The sequence below is a fragment of the Eptatretus burgeri genome, chromosome 2, assembly GCF_056783735.1.
Source record: "Eptatretus burgeri isolate ZD-2024b chromosome 2, Ebu_testis_v1, whole genome shotgun sequence".
Lineage (NCBI taxonomy): Eukaryota > Metazoa > Chordata > Myxini > Myxiniformes > Myxinidae > Eptatretus > Eptatretus burgeri.
In genome coordinates this window covers 97,333,161-97,353,160 of record NC_140962.1, presented here as the reverse complement: position 1 = coordinate 97,353,160, position 20,000 = coordinate 97,333,161, and the positions used below count along the sequence as shown (strand labels likewise).

Here is a 20,000-nt window from a genome sequence, read left to right as displayed (position 1 = left end):
CGCCACACCCCATGATCCAGTGAATCTATGACTCCCCAGGCCAGACCCAGACGTCTATTGACCTCTGACTCACAGCCAGCAGAGACATGAATATCACTGCCAAGGTAAGTGAATCTCTCCACGACCTCAACATCCTCACCACAAAGAGACAGGACAGCAGCATCCAAGATGTCACCGAAAGCCTGGATCTTAGTTTTGATCCAAGAAACCCATAATCCCAGCAGCTCAGACTCCTCATTCAGCACCTCGAGGGCCCCCAAAAGGATATCTAAAGTTTCCGCAAAGATGACTGCATCATCTGGAAAATCAAGGTCCGAGATCTTGACATTCCCAAACGATGCACCGCAGCTGGATCTCTCCGACATCCTCCCTAAATGCCAGTCCATACAAGTGCTGAAAAGTGTGGGGGCCAGTACACACCCCTGACGAACTCCAGTAGCAACTGGAAATAAGTCAGAGATGGTACCACCACACTTCACAGCACTCTCAGTACCAGAGTAGAGTTCAGACATCAGATCGATCAGTTTTGGTGGCACCCCACGAAGACCAAGAATCCTCCAGAGGACATTCCGATTCACTGAAACGAACGCTTTACAGATATCAACATAGGCTGCAAGCAGCCCCTGCCGAAACTCTTGTCTGCGTTCGGTGAGGACACGAAGAGCAAGGATACGGTCAATTGTTGACCTCTTTGGTGTAAAGCCTGACTGCTCTGGACGCTGGTGCTCAAGCAGATGGTGGCGAACCCTATCAAGAATTATCCGAGCAAAGACCTTGCCCGGCACTGAGAGCAGCGTCACCCCTCGGTAGTTGTTGCAGTCTTGGCGATCACCCTTCCCTTTTCAGAGAGGAGCAACAAGGCCCCTCTTCCAATCAGTTGGGATGATGCCTGTGTTCCAGGCAGAGCACAAAACTGCATGCAACGACACGAGTGCAGCATTTCCACCAGCCTTGAGAAGTTCAGCATGGTTGCCACAGTTCCGTGGAGCTTTGCCCTGTTTCAACGGGTTCACCGCAGCCCGTGTTTCCACAAGCGAAGGTGGACCACAGTTGATTCGAGGGTCAGCAACAGGGATTGCAACACCCTTGACGTCCAACTCGACAGCTGGGGGATCAGCATGGTACAACCGCTCAAAGTAACCGGACCAGCGGGCCTTCACTTCAGACTCCTCTGTCAAGAGCCTACCACTCTCTGCTCTAACTGCAGTGCTCCGAGGGATGGGCTTGGATGAACGCAATGCGCGAATACCCCTGTAAGCGGGACGAGAATCACCTGTCCACAGGTGATGCTCTACCCCCTCACAGATTCCTCGCCCATAGGCCTCCTTGTCCACCCTCAGTGCATGTACAGTTTTACGCCTCAGCTTCCTGAACAGCTCAGCTCTGCCATTCAGCCTGGCCCTGTGACTCTGGTCAATGGTATCCAGTGTCCCTTGAGAGACAAAATTCTTCTTTGCCCTGCGGTGAGTTCCAAGACATCCACCAGCAACATTAAGGACGGTGGGCTTGAAGGCACTCCACAACTCTTCAGGACCCCTCAAAGCACCCAGACCCCCCAAGTGTCCACTCAGCCTGTTCGCAAACTCCTAAGCTACTCTCTCATCCCTGAGATTGCCAACATCCAGCCGAGGCTGGGATGGTACCGTTCTCCAGGATTTAAGGTGCAGCTTTAGAGTTGCTACAACAAGCCTGTGGTCAGTATTGAGGAACTGAGCACTCCGGTAGACCCTGCAGTTCTGGATCATCCTCCAACGACCATCAATGAGGACATGGTCAATCTCCTTTGCCACACCGCCAGCGTTGGAATACCAAGTCCAGCGATGAGCTTGTGGGCGCTGAAACCATGAACCAGCCACCCGAAGTCCATGACTTCTTGCAAAGTCAAGGAACTTAGTGCTATTCTGGTTCATAGTTCCTGACCCATGGGGACCAACACATATCTCATAACCATCCTTATCAGTTCCAGTCGATGCATTGAAATCCGCCAAGACGAGAAGTGTATCTCGCCTGGGGCACTGATCAACCACAGACTCGAGTGTAGCGTAGAATGCATCCTTCACGGTGAGATCACTCGCCTCAGTCAGAGCATAAACAGAGACCAGGGAAATGACACCGAAGGAGTGACGAATCCCTAATCTCATAATACGCTCATTGACCGGTGTTACCTCAATTATCATTGGGGTCAGCTTAATGGACATAGCTACAGCAACTCCTTGGGTATGGTAACCATCAGAGCGACCAGACCAATAGTAGGTGTAACCACCCACCATTATCTCGCCGCAATCCGGTCTCCGAACCTCAGAGAGAGCTGCAATCCCGATGTCCAAACGCTTGAGCTCAGATGATAACAGAGACAGGTGATCATCCTCTCTTCGGGATAGGACATTCCAGGCACCCACCCGAAGGGACCGCCTCAGGTTAACCCAAGGAGACCGCCGTCTGGTGGACGACACCTCAGCACCACTCCGACACACTCTCCCGCAATCTGACCCAGGGATGTTACCCCGTGGTTTCCCTCCTGTCATCAAAGATTGGGGGTCCTGAAGGCTTTGCCCCAATCCCGTCATCCAGTGAGCTGCCCTGCGAAGGGAAGCTGCACAGGAGGTACTCCCACGGAGTGGGTTTTCAGATTTTTTTGCGTTTTTGTGTTTTGCTGAATTAAGGGTTTTACGGTGGCCGGAGTGCAAATCCTGCCACCAACCTCCTAATAAAAAAAGTAACCCAACTGCAGAAGGACATCCACAGAAACAGTTGGGCACTAGATATGGATGGCCGTTGGCTCACAAGGAGCTCCTCCGCCCTTTGACAGGTTTTGTTTTTAATCCTGCTGGGTGTCCATATCCAAACACCCTCCTCACCAGAAAACCTAGTGGGAGAGACGGTTTCGTCGCCGACAACCCGACCATGGAACAGGTTAGTACAGGTTTACATGGTACCTGTAGCAGGTCACAGATATAACCTGACCTGACACCCAACCTGCAAAATCGGCAGTGTATCACATACTTGTTCTCCCCACTGTACACACACACACACACACACACACACACACACACACACACACACACACACACACACACACACACACACACACACACACACACACACACACACACACACACACACACACACACACACACACACACTGGAAGATTACATCTTTCCTGTCATTAAAACAAGACATCCGAGTGGTTACCAAAATAAATAAGTTGAAGAGAGACATCAGATGCTTCTAACTTGAGTGAATGGTCTGTAAAATGGTGTTAAAAAGGGCACATGACTTTTGATCCTATCAATCTAAAATTGAATCGATTCATCTTTACATTACAGTACATACGTGTTGTCAAATGTTGTTGAAATCTCTTGAGTAGTTCATAAAATATTGCAGTGACACAGATTTTCATTTAAAGGGCATTTGACCAGAGGCATTGGACTCCTTGAACCCAAAATTTAATCAGTTAATCTTCGTATTACAGTCCATAGTAATGCTCGGTTTGGTCAAAACCCCTTTAGTAGTTCACAAGTTATCGCGGTAACAAAATAATCACGTATGGACGGATGGATGACACGAAAACATAATGACTCCGGGGACTTCAGAAGCGGAGGTGTAAAAGATTCGAGAAAACTTATCGAGTGCAAGCACAAACTGTGCAAACCTCCTTGGATGGTCGTCTCAGCACATCTCCCACACCTCCACCATTCCTCAGGCCCTGGTTTAGTACTGTCACAATGCACATGATGAGTGTATCACAGGTACGCTCAGCTTCCTGGCTTGGGTCTGCATCCGCTCCTCTCACTTTGTCTGCAAACACAAAATGAGACCGGCAAAACTACCTTGACATAGCCTTATTAACTTTTTATATACATCTTTTACTTGAAAGTAATAAATATTTTAAACAGCAATTGTTAGACAACTGAAAGATATTAATGCAAACAAATGGACTGGGCTCTAATAATTTGAGTCATGAGCTGGGGACCAGATTTAAAATTGAGTTGCACTTTTTCAACCAAATCTCAAGTCTTGAGGACCGAATATTCAACTCGCTTGGAAATCGACCTTTATACTTGTCTACGAATCTATAAATAAAGCAAGAAAGTTAAGAATGGTATTTACTATTTCTTAATAGAGCATCAAGAAAACCCAACCAATGCTCATCACAAACTTGTAATGCACCTGTATTTCAATATGACAATTAGCATGCTACTTCATACTCGGGGATGGTGCATCTTGAATTATTCTGCTGCTTGGAGTTGGAAGATGAACTGCATGGGAGTGGGGAGGGTGGCTGCAAGATGGTGAAAGAACCCAAAAACTATGGCTCACCCATATGAACCGTTAGTGGAACACTCACTGTGCTGAGAATCACGGGATGTAGGCAGTCTATCAACTTCCATGATGAAGTCGTCCTTGAGGAAGAGGAAACCGATGATGGAGAAAAGGTACACGAGGATGAGAGCAAGCACGGCAGTGAGCACAATGGAGCGACCATTACGAGTGACACTCTTTATCACGTTCACCAAAGTCTCTTCACGATACACCAGATCAAACAGCTGTGGGTCAATGACACTATATCATTAGACATATTGTTACGAGTTTGGCACTTAGTATGTCTCACCAGTCCCACAGTCTCACCACTTAAATAACGATTACAGTATATTGAAGAAAAAAACAAGAAGAAAACTCCAATTGTTAACATAAATCATAAACCGCAAAAACAAAAAATTAATCACACGCCTTTATTTTGGGGTTTCAATAACATGGCTTGAATATTGATGGTATTGAACAAACATGCCAAGAAGCTGTAGAAAAATGGATGCAGAAGGAGACCGAGGCCACAAACAAGCAGGTAGAGGAGGTGGTAGAGGAACTCAACGTCCAGCACAATTGCACCATAGCCACGTGTAAAGGTACCACGGTTGCCCACAAAACTAACCAGGAACACCAGCTTATTGAGGACCTGCACAAGGAGCACATCATAAAATCAGCAGTCACAGCAACGGCCAAGTCAGGATAAAGCCACAAACACACCTATTATTTTGGCCTTCCAAATCTGGACCTTCATTCTACTCCATACTCACAATTAATGTTAACTACCTGTCCTGAACATTAGTTCTCTCACCTGTATCCATTTCTCATGGTCAAGCTCTATTGTATACTCATTTGATGGCACAAAGCATTACCATATACAGTTATACACTCTTTGCCATTAAAAAAAGAAATCAACAGGTAATTGTTGTTGATACAATTTATTTATGTGACATCATGGGACTCAGATGAGGTGCAAACTTCTGACAGAGATAAATGCTAAAAAATTAAATGTCCATTTCAATGTGACCTAATCACATTGTACTACATTGTGAGGGATCCATCGTGGAAATAAAAGTCTCAATACCGGGTATGTCCACCTCCGACAGCAATCATTGAATTGAACCGTCATCACATTGATCATATGAGCACTCAAATTTGAGCCTGGGGAATGCCATTCCACATCTGAATCAACTCTTGTACCACCTCATCGAGGGTGCGGCTGTCTTGGAAAGGTTCGAGCACGACAATCAATGATATCCCAGAGATCTTCAATTAGATTTAAATCTGACGAGATGGCAGGCTAGGATGTCAAGACATTAATGTTGGCATTGACAAGAATGTTCTTTGTTTGAATGACCCTGTGAGCAGGGGCCTTATTGTACGTAAATATGATGTCTGGACCATGTTGTTGATGGGTGGGTAACACATTTTGTTGTAAGATCTCATTAAAGTATCAATCTGCCTTCAGATTGCCATATATATGGGTAAAATTGGTGCAAAAGGTTTCAGAAATACCAACCTGCACCAAGACACTTCCATATCTAAATTTTATGGCTTACTGGACACATACTGGGGCATATCACTCATTGCATCTTCTGTAGATACATGCACAGCTATCATGCCTTTCATGGAGAAACCTGGAGTCATCACCAAGCGACTTGGTTGTTGGTCGTCAGACTGACTCGGTGCTGCTAATCGCTGGCTGTGGTGGTTCCCGACTGCAAAACAGGGTAGGCTGTGAAAACTGCAAGGCTTAATGCACTTGTGTGCATTCTCCCCAAATTTCCAATGATGCCAACACGTGTCTCCTGCATGTAGCTGTGCAACATGACGATTGCATTGTTCTGCGTCACTCTCTTGCATGTTGCTCCTGGGTCCCTCTACCATCACACAGTCCTTAAGATGATAGGAAGAGCTTGCAACTGGTCCATTTGGGTTTTAAGTAATTGCATGTTGGATGTAGCTGGTGCGGACACGTCACCAGCTAACTGGGATGCGACCGCACCGATGGAGAAAGTGGGTTTGGTAGCGACTTCGATGATCTTGTCAGTTATAATCGGTGAGATGCTCGGTATTCACTGAATCATTGGTTGAAACAAGGATGTGCTGAACATTGATTGGCAATCATTGGAGAAAAAGCTGCTTGAGTATGTTATTCTCTAGGTTATTCTCACCCAACAATTGTTGCATTCTACATAGCAATTGAAAAGGCTTACAATCCCCCAGATTCTCCAAATAAAGAAGTTGATACAAGCCTCTTTTCAATGAGCGTCGAATCAGCTCTGCCTTGAGGGGGTCATAAGGCATTTCAGTGGGTGGCTCAATGATAATGTTCTGCACTTCTTGCACTATCTCTGGCTGAAGAGAAGCCATGATGTGTGCAAATTTTGTCTCCTGGACTGTAATGGCTCGGGTTACAAATTGTGCATCAACTCGAGCGAACCAGATGGTGAGGTCATTTGTTCAAAAAGGAGGAACCTTCAAGCTATCAACTGGGATGAGAGGACTTTCATTGAACATGATGGAAAATGTAATGAATCACTCGCATTGAATCATGTCAGATTATAATCATGTCGGGGTCACCATTCGTGGTGATGATTCCTTTCAGTGGGCTGAGTGATAATGATGGTGTTTAAACCAGGTAATTAGGATGTTTAAACCCGAACAAAATAAATCTCATTCACATTTAAAACACAATGATGTGTTGTAAATGAAGTCAGGTTGATGATTAATCCCTCCATTGTTTCTCCAGCTGTCGGTGACGAAGGAAGGATTTATTGGCGTTGCGCCGCCGCAGCCTCAAAAATGGCGCGGAATGCAAAAAGCAGAGAAGACTAGTTTGTTGTCGTGGTTGTTCAACCAAACAAACAAAACCAACTTCACTCAATGGTCTCGGAGGTAAAGAACAAAAGTCACTCTTAAATATTGACGTGTTAAGTGACTGGTGAATAAAATGAGAAAATCTTATAAGGAAAAGCACACTTCGACCTCCTACCAATGTTGTCAGACGAGCTCTCTGTATGTGAGCCTTGCCATATCTGCTACCACTATTAGCCCTCTGGAAGGACTCCACTGATTGGCTAATAATGTTGACACATTTGCTCTATTACCATTACTTGCAAAATGTAAATAAAATGAATGAGTCACTAAAGGGCACTCCAGCCTTGACAAGGACAGGAGATTAAAGGATTCTGTTAAAAATCACAAGTTGGTTTGGAGAGTAGAGGAAGTCAGTAAGCCATGCATGGAGTTGGCCTTGGATGCCATAGGCAGAGAGTTTGGAGAGCAAGACAGGATGCCAGACTGTATCAAATGCATGAGATATGGCCCTGATCTCATGTCTGACATTGAGGGATTCCAACCATTGTTGGGTGAGTGAAAGCAGCATGTCAATGGTGGAGAGACCTGGTCTGAAACCAAATTGGTGATCTGAGATGAGGTTGTTGGAGAAAAGGAAGAATTTCATATCAGCTGCGATGATGGATTACATGACCTTGCTGATGATTGGAAGTAAGCTGATAGGTTTACAGTTGAGGGGATCAGTTTTTGCACTTTGTTTATGTAATGCAGTGATGTTAATGGATTTCCAAGCAGATGGAAGATGGCTTTTGGCAAATGATAACATGAAAAAGTCAGAGAGAGGATGGCAAAGAGCAGCAGAGCAGGTTTTTAGGACATGTGAGCTAATGCCGTCGGTCCAGTTGCAGAGTTGCAGAGAATTCTACAAGTTCGGTTATTTATGGTGGAGAGTGTATAAAAGTAGGGTTGGGCACACATCGACTTTTTCTCTGTTGTCCTGTTAAAAGGAGTGTTTTTTTATGGCCATTTTTCACGCTGATCACGAATCCGTTGAAATTTTTGACTGAGGATGATGTCTTACTTACTTAATAAGACATCATCCTAGGTCAAAAATTTCAACGGATTCGTGATCAGCGTGAAAAATGGCCATAAAAAACACTCCTTTTAACGGGACAACAGAGAAAAAGTCGATGTGTGCCCAACCCTAATATTACATGCCCCAGTAAGCCATAATTATCAAATTTTACCTGAAAAGTGGGTAAATTTGGTGGACATTTTGATTTTTTGCATTTTACCAACCCAAGACATCATCCTCGGTCAAAAATTTCAACGGATTCGTGATCAGCGTGAAAAATGGTCATAAAAAACACTCCTTTCAAAAAAAGTATGGTTGTATGCCCAACTCTAAGAAAAGATAAAACAAAAACAAAATAAAAATGTGAGGAGAACGTTATCATGTCAAGTAGATGACTTGTGCCCCAGAGTAAAAATAAACTGATGTTGTCATGCTTTCACCCTTGCAGACCATCCACATCCTGAGAAAAATCTGTTCTTGACAGATATTTTTCAGAAGCAGAAGCAAGGAATTTGAATAACAAAAGAAAAAGCAGGTATGTTCATTAACCCACTCTTTTTTATTCAAATGATGTTAAATAATAATAATACAGGTCATAATAATGATCCATGGCATTTATATAGTGCCAATATATCTGCCAATTAAGCCATTCAAAGGAGCTCCATGATGCAGTGCACCAAGCCTGTGCAATGGTTGCCAACCTATGGTTGGTTGTCTGTGCTCGATCATTTTTAAATGCCAAGTATCAAGCAAGGAAGCAGCACCTATCATTTTTTTAAGTCTTTGGTATGACCCAGCCAGGGTTTTAACCACTGACCTTACAGACTCAGAGTGCCTGCTTTAACTATTACATCATCGAATCTTAGGGGCATTGGTGTAAAAGCAGAAGTAAATACAGGTTTGGGTGAAGAAGACCAAAAATAATAAGTGTATTCCCAGTTTAGGTAATGACAATAAACAGTGAATAAATGAGAAGTGCATGAAAATGGTCTCACATTGGCTGTTCCAAGAAGGATGAGCGATAAGTCGAGGCCAACCGAAAAGACAAGGCGGAGAAAGGTCGCACAGAAAAATATGCGTAAGCCATGGCCACGAGGCAAGGCTAGTGTCAGGACCATGGACACAGGAACAGAAGCCCAAAGAAAGTATGATACGTCAGGATCAAGTGAACCTTGGGAGAATGTGGACACAAATGTGCAAGTGATGTGATATTTCCCATTGTTAGTGAGGCTTCCAGGTGACATCACAATTGTGCCATTTTGTGTATGGAAGGCAAGATGGAAGAAAAGCAATTCAGACATTCATTCAGACAAAAGGGGTTGGAATGAGATCAGTCAGGTTGAACCGTTCTTCAACATTCTTGCCCTTTTCATCTCAGTCATCGTGGCAATAACGTAAGGCTTATAAGAAGCCACGGGCAGCATTCTGACATGCGGAATCGCTGGTACCTGCCAGGAGAAAGAGCTCAGTGCCAAATGGGAATGGAATAATTGAGAAGGTTATAGTGGTGTAACGAGCCAAACACGACATGTTCTCACGTGCTCTGATATGGGGGCAAATGTTCTCATTGGCATCAACTCAGGATGGGAGCAGTGCCAATAAGCACAATTTCAGCTTGCAAGCCCTCTAGGACAGGACCACCGTGCAGCAAGTGACTTATTATTTGGCAGTGCAAGCAGTTTTCTAAAATCAAAGCTATGTCTTTGCATTGGTAACAATACACATAAAGGTTTATCATCAGCCCATTAACAATTGAAATTTATTTAAAAGGCCCTGCCGACTTCTGCAAAAAATATCAATAAATAAAATTATACCAAGGTGCAAGGCTGATTTAATCATAAGCTTCAACATTTCATGAACATGTATGATGTCAAAGTCAAACGTTTTTGTCAAAAAGTTTTGTTTTGTGTTCTGCATTGAGACTATTGGTTCTCAATTCAGTACTCAATGCACAATGGAAACCTTTTATATTCCAAACAATAGAGGGTCCCATTTCCATCATGATGCAAGCAAAACTTAGTGGTTTGAAAAGGCAATTTTTAAATGACTGACTGCATTATTTTAATCATTGCCCAGCCTTCACCTCAATATTTATCCAACCGTAATGCCACCACCAACTGAAACGCAAATGCAGTAATTACACGAATGCTAAGCTCAAACAAAAATTCCAACACTAACCTCAAATATAATTCCGACCTAAGATCAATGTTCACCCCAATGCAAGTTCAGTCAACTTTAGTGAAAATGTCATTTTTAAGTGGTGTAGCCGCTTCAATATTTGGAATGTTCTTCCTTCCATCCATCCGTAAAAAATGAAGAATAAGAACCTTTCTTACCCACCGTGTTTAATTCTAGAGGGTAATTCAAAAGTGTAATTCTAAAGGGTTCTCTGTTCTGTTCTTGCATATGGCAGCTTGACTGCCAGGTAGCTATCATTTCTTGAAGCGTGGCTGTGCCACAGATGCTGTGCCCCTCTACCAGTACACTGGTACTCATTTCACCGACCTCAGAAGGATGACAGGCTGAGTCGACCCCATCTGGTGTTAATTCAGCAGCCAATGGGGGTTGAAACTCAGAATCCGAGGTTCCCAAGCCAGCCACCCGAACCACTAAGCCAACACCAGGCTTAGAGGGTTCTATAGGTTATTCTAAAGGGTGCTAAAGGGTAATTCTAATGGGTGCTAAAGGGAAATTGTAAAGGGCTCTAAAGTGCAAGTCAAAAGGGTGCTAAAGGGTAATTGTAAAGGATGCTAAAGGGTATTTATAAAGGGTAATTCTAAAGAGTGCTAAAGGGTAATTCAAAGCGTTCTGAAGGGCAATTCTAAAGCGTTCTAAAGGGTTATTTTAAAAGGTGCTAAAGGGTATTTCTATGTGATTCCAAAGGGTATTTCTAAAGGGTGCTAAAGGGTAATTCTAAAGGGTTCTTTAGGGTAATTTTAAAGAGTGCTAAAGCGTAATTTTATTAGGTGCTAAAGGGTGATTCTAAAGGGTACTTTGAAAGGGTTCTCATGGGTAATTGTAAAGGGAAATTCTCAAGGGTTATAAAGTGTAAGTTTAAAGGATGCTAAAGGGTAATTCTAAAGGGTTCTAATAGGTAATTCTTAAGTGTTCCAAAGGGTAATTCGAAAGAGTGCTAAAGGGTAATTCTGAAGGATTCTAAAGGGTTCTATAGGGTAATTCTAAAGAGTGCTAAAGGGTAATTCTGAAGAGTTCTAAAGGGTAATTCTAAAGGGTTATAAAGTGTAAGTCGAAAGGGTGCAAATGGGTAATTCTAAAGGGTTATAATGGGTAATTCTAAAGTGTAATTCCAAAAGGTTTATAAAGTGCAAGTCTAGAGGGTGCGAAAGGGTAATTAGAAAGGGTTATAATGCGTAATTCTAAAGGGTAATTCTAAGAGGTAATTCTAAAGGGTTATAAAGGGTAATTCTAAAGGGTAATTCTCATGGGTTCTAAATGGTAATTCTCATGGCTTCTAAAGGGTAATTCTAATGGGATCTAAAGGGTAATTATAATCGGTGTTCAAGTGTAATTCTAAAGGGTTCTCATGGGTTTCGTTTGTTTCTAGGTTTTGCATATGTCATAAGAAAAAGGCCAATCTGCAACACTTCCTTCAGGCATGAGTGCGATTTTAAAAATAATCCAATCAAAATTCAAAAGGATATCAGCAATAATTCGTGAGTGAAAACCTTTACATATTATGAAGTGCTTGTTCAATGGAGCAAAATTTTATGAAACCAGGTGAACCAATGAAAAGTTGATATGTGAAGGAGCTTAACCCCCTTCCCCACCAACTCCTATTCCAAAAAAACTTGATAAGAACAAAAAAAACCAAAAACATAATGTTCAAGCAAGTCTGAAACCAATGAGACTGTTTTTCATTCCACTTCGATGGAAGCTCCCTACTGACAGAGCCAAGTTAATTTCGCAACGTGTCTATTTATTTGGGCGTTTTCCCAGCAGTTTATTCAACTCCATTCTGCACGACATATTTGCAGATCCTGTTGTCATCCGGCTTTGCTTTCAACTGTGAGTAAAAGGTGACTAATGAATCTGTGACGGCAAATTACATCTCTGTCCAATGGAACACAAACCCCCACCTGCAATAAAAACAAGTCGTGATTATTGTTTGGGAGTTAAGGTGAGGGTAATAGTATGACTTTACATTTCATAATGCAGTCGAGGAGGAATTGACATCGAGAGCTGTTGAAATCCGGTTTAATTGCAAAGAGATACTCCAGGAGTGTTTAGCTATAACCTACTGACATGTAGCGAGCGGGTGCAAACATCTGTAAATGTAGTAAGGGCATGAATATAGTTTCACTTTTTTATTTTGTAGATGCTGTTTGTGTGATCAGATATACCTTCCCAAAAGGATGCTTTCCATGGCCAAGTGTCCACAAAATCATCCTTTGGAATAATTCCAGAAAGAATGTTTATCTTCACCTTTGTACCCTGGGGCCTTTATTTCTGTAAGGCTAAAATAATGGGACACATCATGCATGCAGAAAAGGAAAGTCTCGAGAAGTCAACCGTGCTGGGTATGGTTGAGGGAAGAAGAGGAAGAGGCAGACCTTGTATGGGCTGGATGGATGGGGTAAAGGTTACAAAACAGCTTTCTCTGCCAGAGCTTCAGGATGCAGTACAGGATAGGGATGTTTGGAGAAATCTGATCATGAATGTCACCAAAAGTCAGACACAACCTCACGGAGTGAGATAGAATAATGGGTGTTTCACCCTATTTCAATATCCACCACACAACTGCCAATCATGTGTTATATAATCGGACACAAAATTTGATTTTCTTTTTTTTTTTAACTCTTCAAATCCATTGAAAAAGTTTGTGATGCTAATTGGCAATTACCACTGTACTTTGATGAATGCAGATGAGTACACATCCGCACGCATGGACGCACCTTTATTCTTAAGGAAAAAAGCTTTTGAGGAATTGTTATTGATTTTTAAAGTGCACTTTGCATTCTATACGATACGATTGATATATGGGAATGCCTTTTTAAAGAAGAATGCGATTGCGAAGTGATGAAATGTTTGATTCGGTGAAGACTGAAAACTAGTGTCGAGAGTATAATAAATAGTAAGTACGTAAATTCACAATCCTTTCCTGTAATTGCCACATGAGTAAAAAGATTGGAAGAGACAAATTAAATGGCAGTGACACACACTTAACCTTCCTGTCACCTCACTGCTACATATTACACCTCAACAATTTTTTTTTATTGCACATTAACCTTATTAAGTGCTGACTCTCTCTGGTTCTCTGCCTAATGTCAGGTTGATGGCACCTTTTGATGCCATATTCCCTTTTGTGCACTTTGATTTTCAAGCTTGAATAGTCTTCCACATTTCAACAGGTCAAGCTTCACTACCCTTGGATTTCTGACATCTCTTCCCTTTTATCCTTCTTGCAACAAACTTTCACCTCTCAATACATCTCAAATCCAGTTGTTTTAACCTCTTGTCATATTTCTATGCAGTACCACATCTCTTCTTACGCTATGTCGTTCATTTCGTCAACCTCTTTTGCCCTGAAAAGGGTTAACGCCTGAAACATCAGCTTCTCCTTCCTTCCCACAGCAGTTAGCATCCCTAATTTAACGTTTTGTTGGTTTAATCAAACCATTGGATCCTCTCCATTGCATGCAGATGCAGGCACGCATGCATACACACCCACCTTCCCTTTTTGGGAAAGATTAACGATACTCCAAAACAAAGTCTTCACCATTTTCTTTAGCTGTTAATTAAAACCTCTTCTCAATATTTTTTTTCTTCTTGTTGAAAACCTTTTTGTCCAATGCAATCCATCTCTTATCCTCTATCAACTTACTACCTCAACATTTAAATTCACTGACATGCTCAAAATCATTTGCATCCACATGAGTTATCCCACTTTTTTTGGATACATCGTTCAGGTTTGTGGAAGAGCGAGTACAAGTACACTGAACAGATCAGGACAAAAGGAACAGTTGAGAGAGGGGGGGAAACACCAACAGCAGAGTTGAGGGCCAAGATAGAGGCATACTTGGAAAAACAATGAGTGTGGGGAGGAATGAGGGGCAGGAGAGGATGCATGGGGTAGACAAGATGGATACAGAAGGTAACTCTCAGGAGGGAAAACTGGAAATTTGGAAGGAGGAGGCATTGCAAGTGGGGATGTTGGGGGGGGGGGTTAACGAGGGTACAAAAGATAATGGTTTTGGCTTGGAGGTGATCTGAGATGATGGTGAACAGCTGTCTTGAAGACCTGGAAGGAAGAATGAGATTGAAGACGATGTGGAAGTCGATTCCATAGGTGTGAAAAAAGAGCAACGAATGAATGGAGGTAAGCAGTGATCCTGGATTTAGGTAGTTTTACCAGAAGGGGGTTGATGGTGGACCGTGTATGCACTGCAGAAACCTTGGTGGTGGGAGGACAAAGCACGGAAAGGGCAGAGGGTGCAAGACCAGAAAGGAGGCAGTAGAAGGCAAAGAGACCACTGACCTATCTGCGATGGTGAAGTGAGAGGCCACAGGACTCAGCTTTACCGTGGGAGATTCCAATAATCTTGAAGGCTTTGGTTTCCACAGCCTGAAGCTGAACAATATGTGAGGCAGAGGAGCCATCCCAAATGGGAGAGCAGTACTCTATCAAGCTGCAGATGAAGGCCTTGTAGGTGGATGCAAGTTAAGGTGTGCCAAGGAAGGACATTGGATGACAGAGGATGCACAGTCGGTGGCCAACTTTGAAATGTAGTTTGCCAAAGAAAGATCATGGCTGATAGTGAGACCCAGGAGTTTGAATGACTGAACTTCCCCAAGAGGATTGTTAAGAAAGTGGATAGGAGGGTTTGCTGGACAGTCTTTTCGGAGAGAGATAGTGAGAGTATGACAGTTGTCAGGATTGAAAGACATATTCCAAGTGTTTGACCAGTTTGTGATTTTTTTCAAGGTCTGAGGAGAGGGAAGAGGTTACAGCCTGCCTGTCTGAAGGATGAGAGATGTCACGGCACAGGGTGGAGTCATCAATAAATAGATGAGGATTTTCCAGAGTCAGAGAGATCAGTGATGAAGATCAGGAATGGGACTGGGACCAGAAAACTGCCTTGGGGCACTCCAGCCTGAGAAAAGAGATGAAAGGATTCTGTTGAGTACTCCATATTGGCTACAAGAGTAGAGGAAGTCAGAAAGCCATGTATGAAGTTTGGCTTTGATGCCACAGGCAGTGTGTTTAGAGAATAAGGCAGGATGCCAGACTGTATCAAAAGCATGAGATATGTCCAGAGAGATTGCCCTGATCTCATGTCTGACATTGAGGGTCTCCATCCATTGTTGGGTGAGTAGAAACAGCATGCCCAAGATGTAGTCACCATGGTGAATCCAAATTGGTGATCTGAGATGAGGTTGTTGGAAAAAAGGAAGGATTTCATATCAACTGCCATGATGGATTCCACGACCTTGCTGATGATTGGAAGTAAGCCAATAGGTTTTTTTTTAATTGAGGGGATCAGTGTTTGCAACTTTTTAAAGTAATGCAGTGATGTTGGCAGATTTTGTCAATACAATCCTCAAAATTCTAAGTTTTTCAATGTTTTCTGTCCTTGGTGCTCTTCACATTATGAGCTCTCCATATTTTTATGACACCTGATTTCAAACATACATCAACTTTTACAAGACATGCACCATATCTGCCACAATCGCTTGTTCATCCATAAATCTTATAGCCTTCACCATTTTTCCTCCCACCATAGTCTGCCTGTACACCCTCCTAAACCTCCCTCACTAACGTTTTCATATACAAATTGAAAATAATAGATGACAGGAAACATCCTTGACATATTCTTCATGTAAAGATACCTGCTTCTGATAAACACTGGACACTCCTGTTATAGCTGTCTGATGCACTTACCAATCACCGACAAAATTTCACATCTCTCCAATCAACTCCTCGCCACTCAAGTTCTTCCATTAATATTGTTACGGATTCGCGCCCGCCGACGTGCTGACGGCCACGTAACTCGAATCGCGGCACGTCGCCCACCGGACGGACAATCCAGTCGTGACCCTCTCGGACTAACGCCGGGAACCAGTCACGGGTGGACCTTTCGGTCTCACCGCGATCGAGCCAATCAGCCCCCGCGTGGGATAGAGTTGCTCGCCAAATTCGACCTACCTAAGTACCCACACGGAGGGTAGACCGGGCGGTCGCACCTCGCCGCAGGTCGACTTCGGACACGGGCCACTTAAGCGACCCGTTCCGTACTATCGGGATAACCGAGCGGTGTTATTCGTCGACCTCGACGGTTCGATTAATTATCGGGCGTATTCAGCCCACTACTAACCCTTTACGTGAACCAAGATGAGGATTCAATGAAAGAAATGACGAAGCGAAGCGGGAAACAGTTCAACACAAAGCACATTTATTCGCGATGAACGGAAAGCGCACATATACAATTCCACCAAAAGCAAACAGAAAAGAAAAACACAATGCAATTTACACAAAAAGCAAATGCGACAATGCAGATCTACTACCGATTACGCGAGCACACGGCAACACTTATACAATTTTACTTCACAGACGGCGCCGACAACACATACCCAAAACCAAGGAAAAGAATAGAGAACCCTCAAGGATGAGGCGGGCCTGAGGCCGAGACCGGGTCGGGCCTACCCGTCTGGTGATGAGACGCGGAGCGGCGATGGTGCCTCAACTCCGCGGGCCTCGCGGACAGTGTCTGGTAGGGGGTGGGAAAGGAGCCCCCTTGGTCGCACTATCTCAGCGCGGGGGGAAACAGGAGGGGGTTGCTGATGCTCGGGGTATAGAGGATTCCTACTCTGGCTCGAGTCCCGCGACGAGCGTCTCCACCTCGGCCAGGTCGCGCTGTCGGCCTCCCTGGGGTGCAGCTCCCTGCACGACGCGAGCACCTCCTCGTCTGCCCTCGCCGCCTCTCCACAGCTCCGTCCCCTCCGCTCCGACTCCAACGCACACGACGACGACCAGCTCCTTCTTGCCAACTCCACCGCCCGCGAAGTCTTAACTCTCTGTTCCCACTTGACTGACGAACGCGGTCGCTTATATAAGCCCCGTGGCTTCGCCTTCTCATCTTTGACCCTCTCCCTTCGACCTTTCACCTCGCTCCCCATTGGCCCGAGAAAAAGTGGGCGTGAATGCTTTTTGATCCATAAATTTGCATATATCGATCGCCCTCCAACGCCCTGGGGGCGGGGCCAAATCGCCCCTTGCTCACCGATTGGACGGAACAAAAGTGGGCGTGTGTCGTTTTTTATCCGTTTTTGAAGTGGAAAATCCGTGGTTTTGTACACGCTGTTCGGCGCGCGCCCTGCACGAGTCCAACACCGGTACCCACAAGCGGCGCAAGAACGGTGGCGATGCGACGGTTGCGAGGTGTGACGTGAAGGTCGTGGCGGTTGTGGTGAAGCGGCGTTGTGGTTGTGGTAACAATGGCGGTTGGTCCAAAATAAAGATAGCAAAAGAAAAACGGCTATCCTGAAGAGTCGCAGCACGCATAAATGACATGTATTCCCACTAGACAACGGGTTTGGGCCTAACTACACATGTACTTACCGAGATACCTCACCTAAGGGACCTGAATGGTGGTTTGCGAATTTGGTAACCACAACAATATGTTCCAGTTCACTTGAATAAAACCTTTTCATGCTGAAAAAAAATCTCAGAGGCAAATTCAAAATGTTTTTTCACTCAAAACTACTGCTCGTCTCCTCTTTGAAGCCCTTCGTTCCCCAAAATCGAATTTATCCTTTTAAGCATAGTTATCTACTCTTGCCTTTGCAAAGTAAAAACTTTTAACATTATTTTTGTGGAATAGGTTAGGTATGGGAGCATACGCCGGAGCAGCTCGTCTCTGCATCCACTTTCCGTCGGTACTCCAAGGGTCTCAGTCTGGCCATCCTCATCTCCTTGAGATTCCGATCAACATGCTGTAACCACAAAGCATAGGGTCGTCCCGTTGGCCTTTTCCACTCATGAGGCATCTCAATGAGAGAATCTGGTGAGCAGAATCAGCGTCAGGAAATAGAGTCACATGTCCATAGAGCCGCAGCTGATGCTCATGGACTATACAGGTAACAAATCTCATTTGAGTCTAACTCAGTAACCGCTCGTTGGACACAAAGTCTGACCAGTGATCGCAAAGGATTCTCCGAAGAGACCTGGTTCTGAAGGAGTTGTCGTCGTCTCAGATCCTTTGGCAGAGTCCAAGTCTCACATCCGTAGAGGAAGACCGGAAGCACCAAGGACCTGAAGACTCGGACTTTCGTCCTTCTGCATAGGTACCGACAGCGCCACACCACATGGTCCAGTGAATCCATGACTCCCCAGGCCCGACCCAGATGTCTATTGACCTCCGGCTCACAACCTGCGGAGACATGAATATCACTGCCAAGGTAAGTGAATCGCTCAGTGACCTCAATATCCTCACCATAAACAGGTACAGACAAGACGGCAGCAACCAAGATGTCATTGAAAGCCTGGATCTTTGTTTTGACCCAGGAAACCCGTAGTCACAGTGGCTCCGATTCCTCATTCAGTGCTCCGAGGGCCCCCACAAGGACATCCAGTGTTTCCACAAGGATGACTGCATCATCTGCGAAATCAAGGTCAGAGATCTTGACATTCCCAAGCGATGACCACACCTTGATCTCTCTGACATCTTCCCCAAAATCCAGTCCATGCAAGTGTTGAAGAGTGTGGGGGACAAGACACACCTCTGACAAACTCCAGTGACAACTGAAAATAAGTCAGACATGGAACCACCATACCACACAACCTTCTCTGCACCAGAGTATAGTTCAGAAATCAGATTGATCAACTTTGGTGGCACCCTACGAAGACCATGAATCCTCCAGAGGGCATCCTGATTCACTGAACCGAACACTTTGCAGAGATCAACATAGGCTGCAAGCAGCCCTGCTGAAACTCTCGTCTGCGTTCGGTGAAGACCTGGAGTGCAAGTATAGGTCAATCTTTGACTTATTTATGGAGTCTAAAAGCTTTAACTGTGGAATTATGAAGCTCTCAACATTTAACTGTGTAATATATAAAGCTCTAAACATTATGGGCATCTCCTGCAAATAGGCCAAAGCACAAGGCCTGCTGCTCTCACATCGCAGGGAGATAGTGGCCACTGTTCTTTCTTTTCTACCTCTCCTTTGGTTTCACTCCCCCTTCTCTCTCAGCCGTCTGACCCTCCCCAGCTCCTTCAGAACCAATGCATTCTTCCAATAACCTTATCCTGGCACAATTCCCAAAATTCAATCTTTCCACACATCTCTACTCCTTTGTTGCTATTTTCTCCCATTGGTGGAACAGCCTTCCAGAGGCTGTTCAATCACACTGTTCCTCCAAGAGCTTCAAAGCAAGTGGTGCACTTCCATCTTATTTCATCACCCATCTCTACCTGCGATCTTATCAACTCCAATATCTCCATCTAAGCCAACCAACTTGCAGGTTACTGTGTTTCCTCATCTGTTGTCTCTTGTTTGTTCCTTTCCATGCTTGTTGTGTCCAAATGTGGCCCCACTTCCCCACTATCAATACATTGCCGTTCGACCATCACCTCACTCTTCCATGAGTCTCGATCTTGTAGAAAAAAACACCCAATGGGGGTAGGAAAATGTATTTTTCCACTGGGCCAAATTACCCTCTCCTGCACAGTGGTCTTGGGAAGAGGTTTCCTTGTTTCAGGATGAGGTGAAGGTTTTGCCAGTTTTTTCTCTTCTTCTTTTTCTCTGTAGCCCTTCACATTTAGTGGCTCTCAGCCTTGTTTGGGGTGATTTTCATTCAAGGAC

At 44.3% G+C, this 20,000-nt stretch overlaps 1 protein-coding gene across 1 annotated transcript in view; it reads right to left on the bottom strand.

The window, feature by feature from the left end:
• The window catches only part of LOC147032632 (inositol 1,4,5-trisphosphate-gated calcium channel ITPR1-like), a 578,387-nt gene that overhangs the window by 56,408 nt on the left and 501,979 nt on the right, over window positions 1-20,000 (bottom strand). The window contains exons 47-50 of the mRNA XM_085850787.1: window positions 9,176-9,351; window positions 4,791-4,955; window positions 4,350-4,548; window positions 3,654-3,799 (exon numbers count right to left, since the gene is read on the bottom strand). Of these exons, the coding sequence (XP_085706913.1) occupies window positions 3,654-3,799; window positions 4,350-4,548; window positions 4,791-4,955; window positions 9,176-9,351 (686 nt within the window). The remainder of the gene's footprint in view (window positions 1-3,653; window positions 3,800-4,349; window positions 4,549-4,790; window positions 4,956-9,175; window positions 9,352-20,000) is intronic.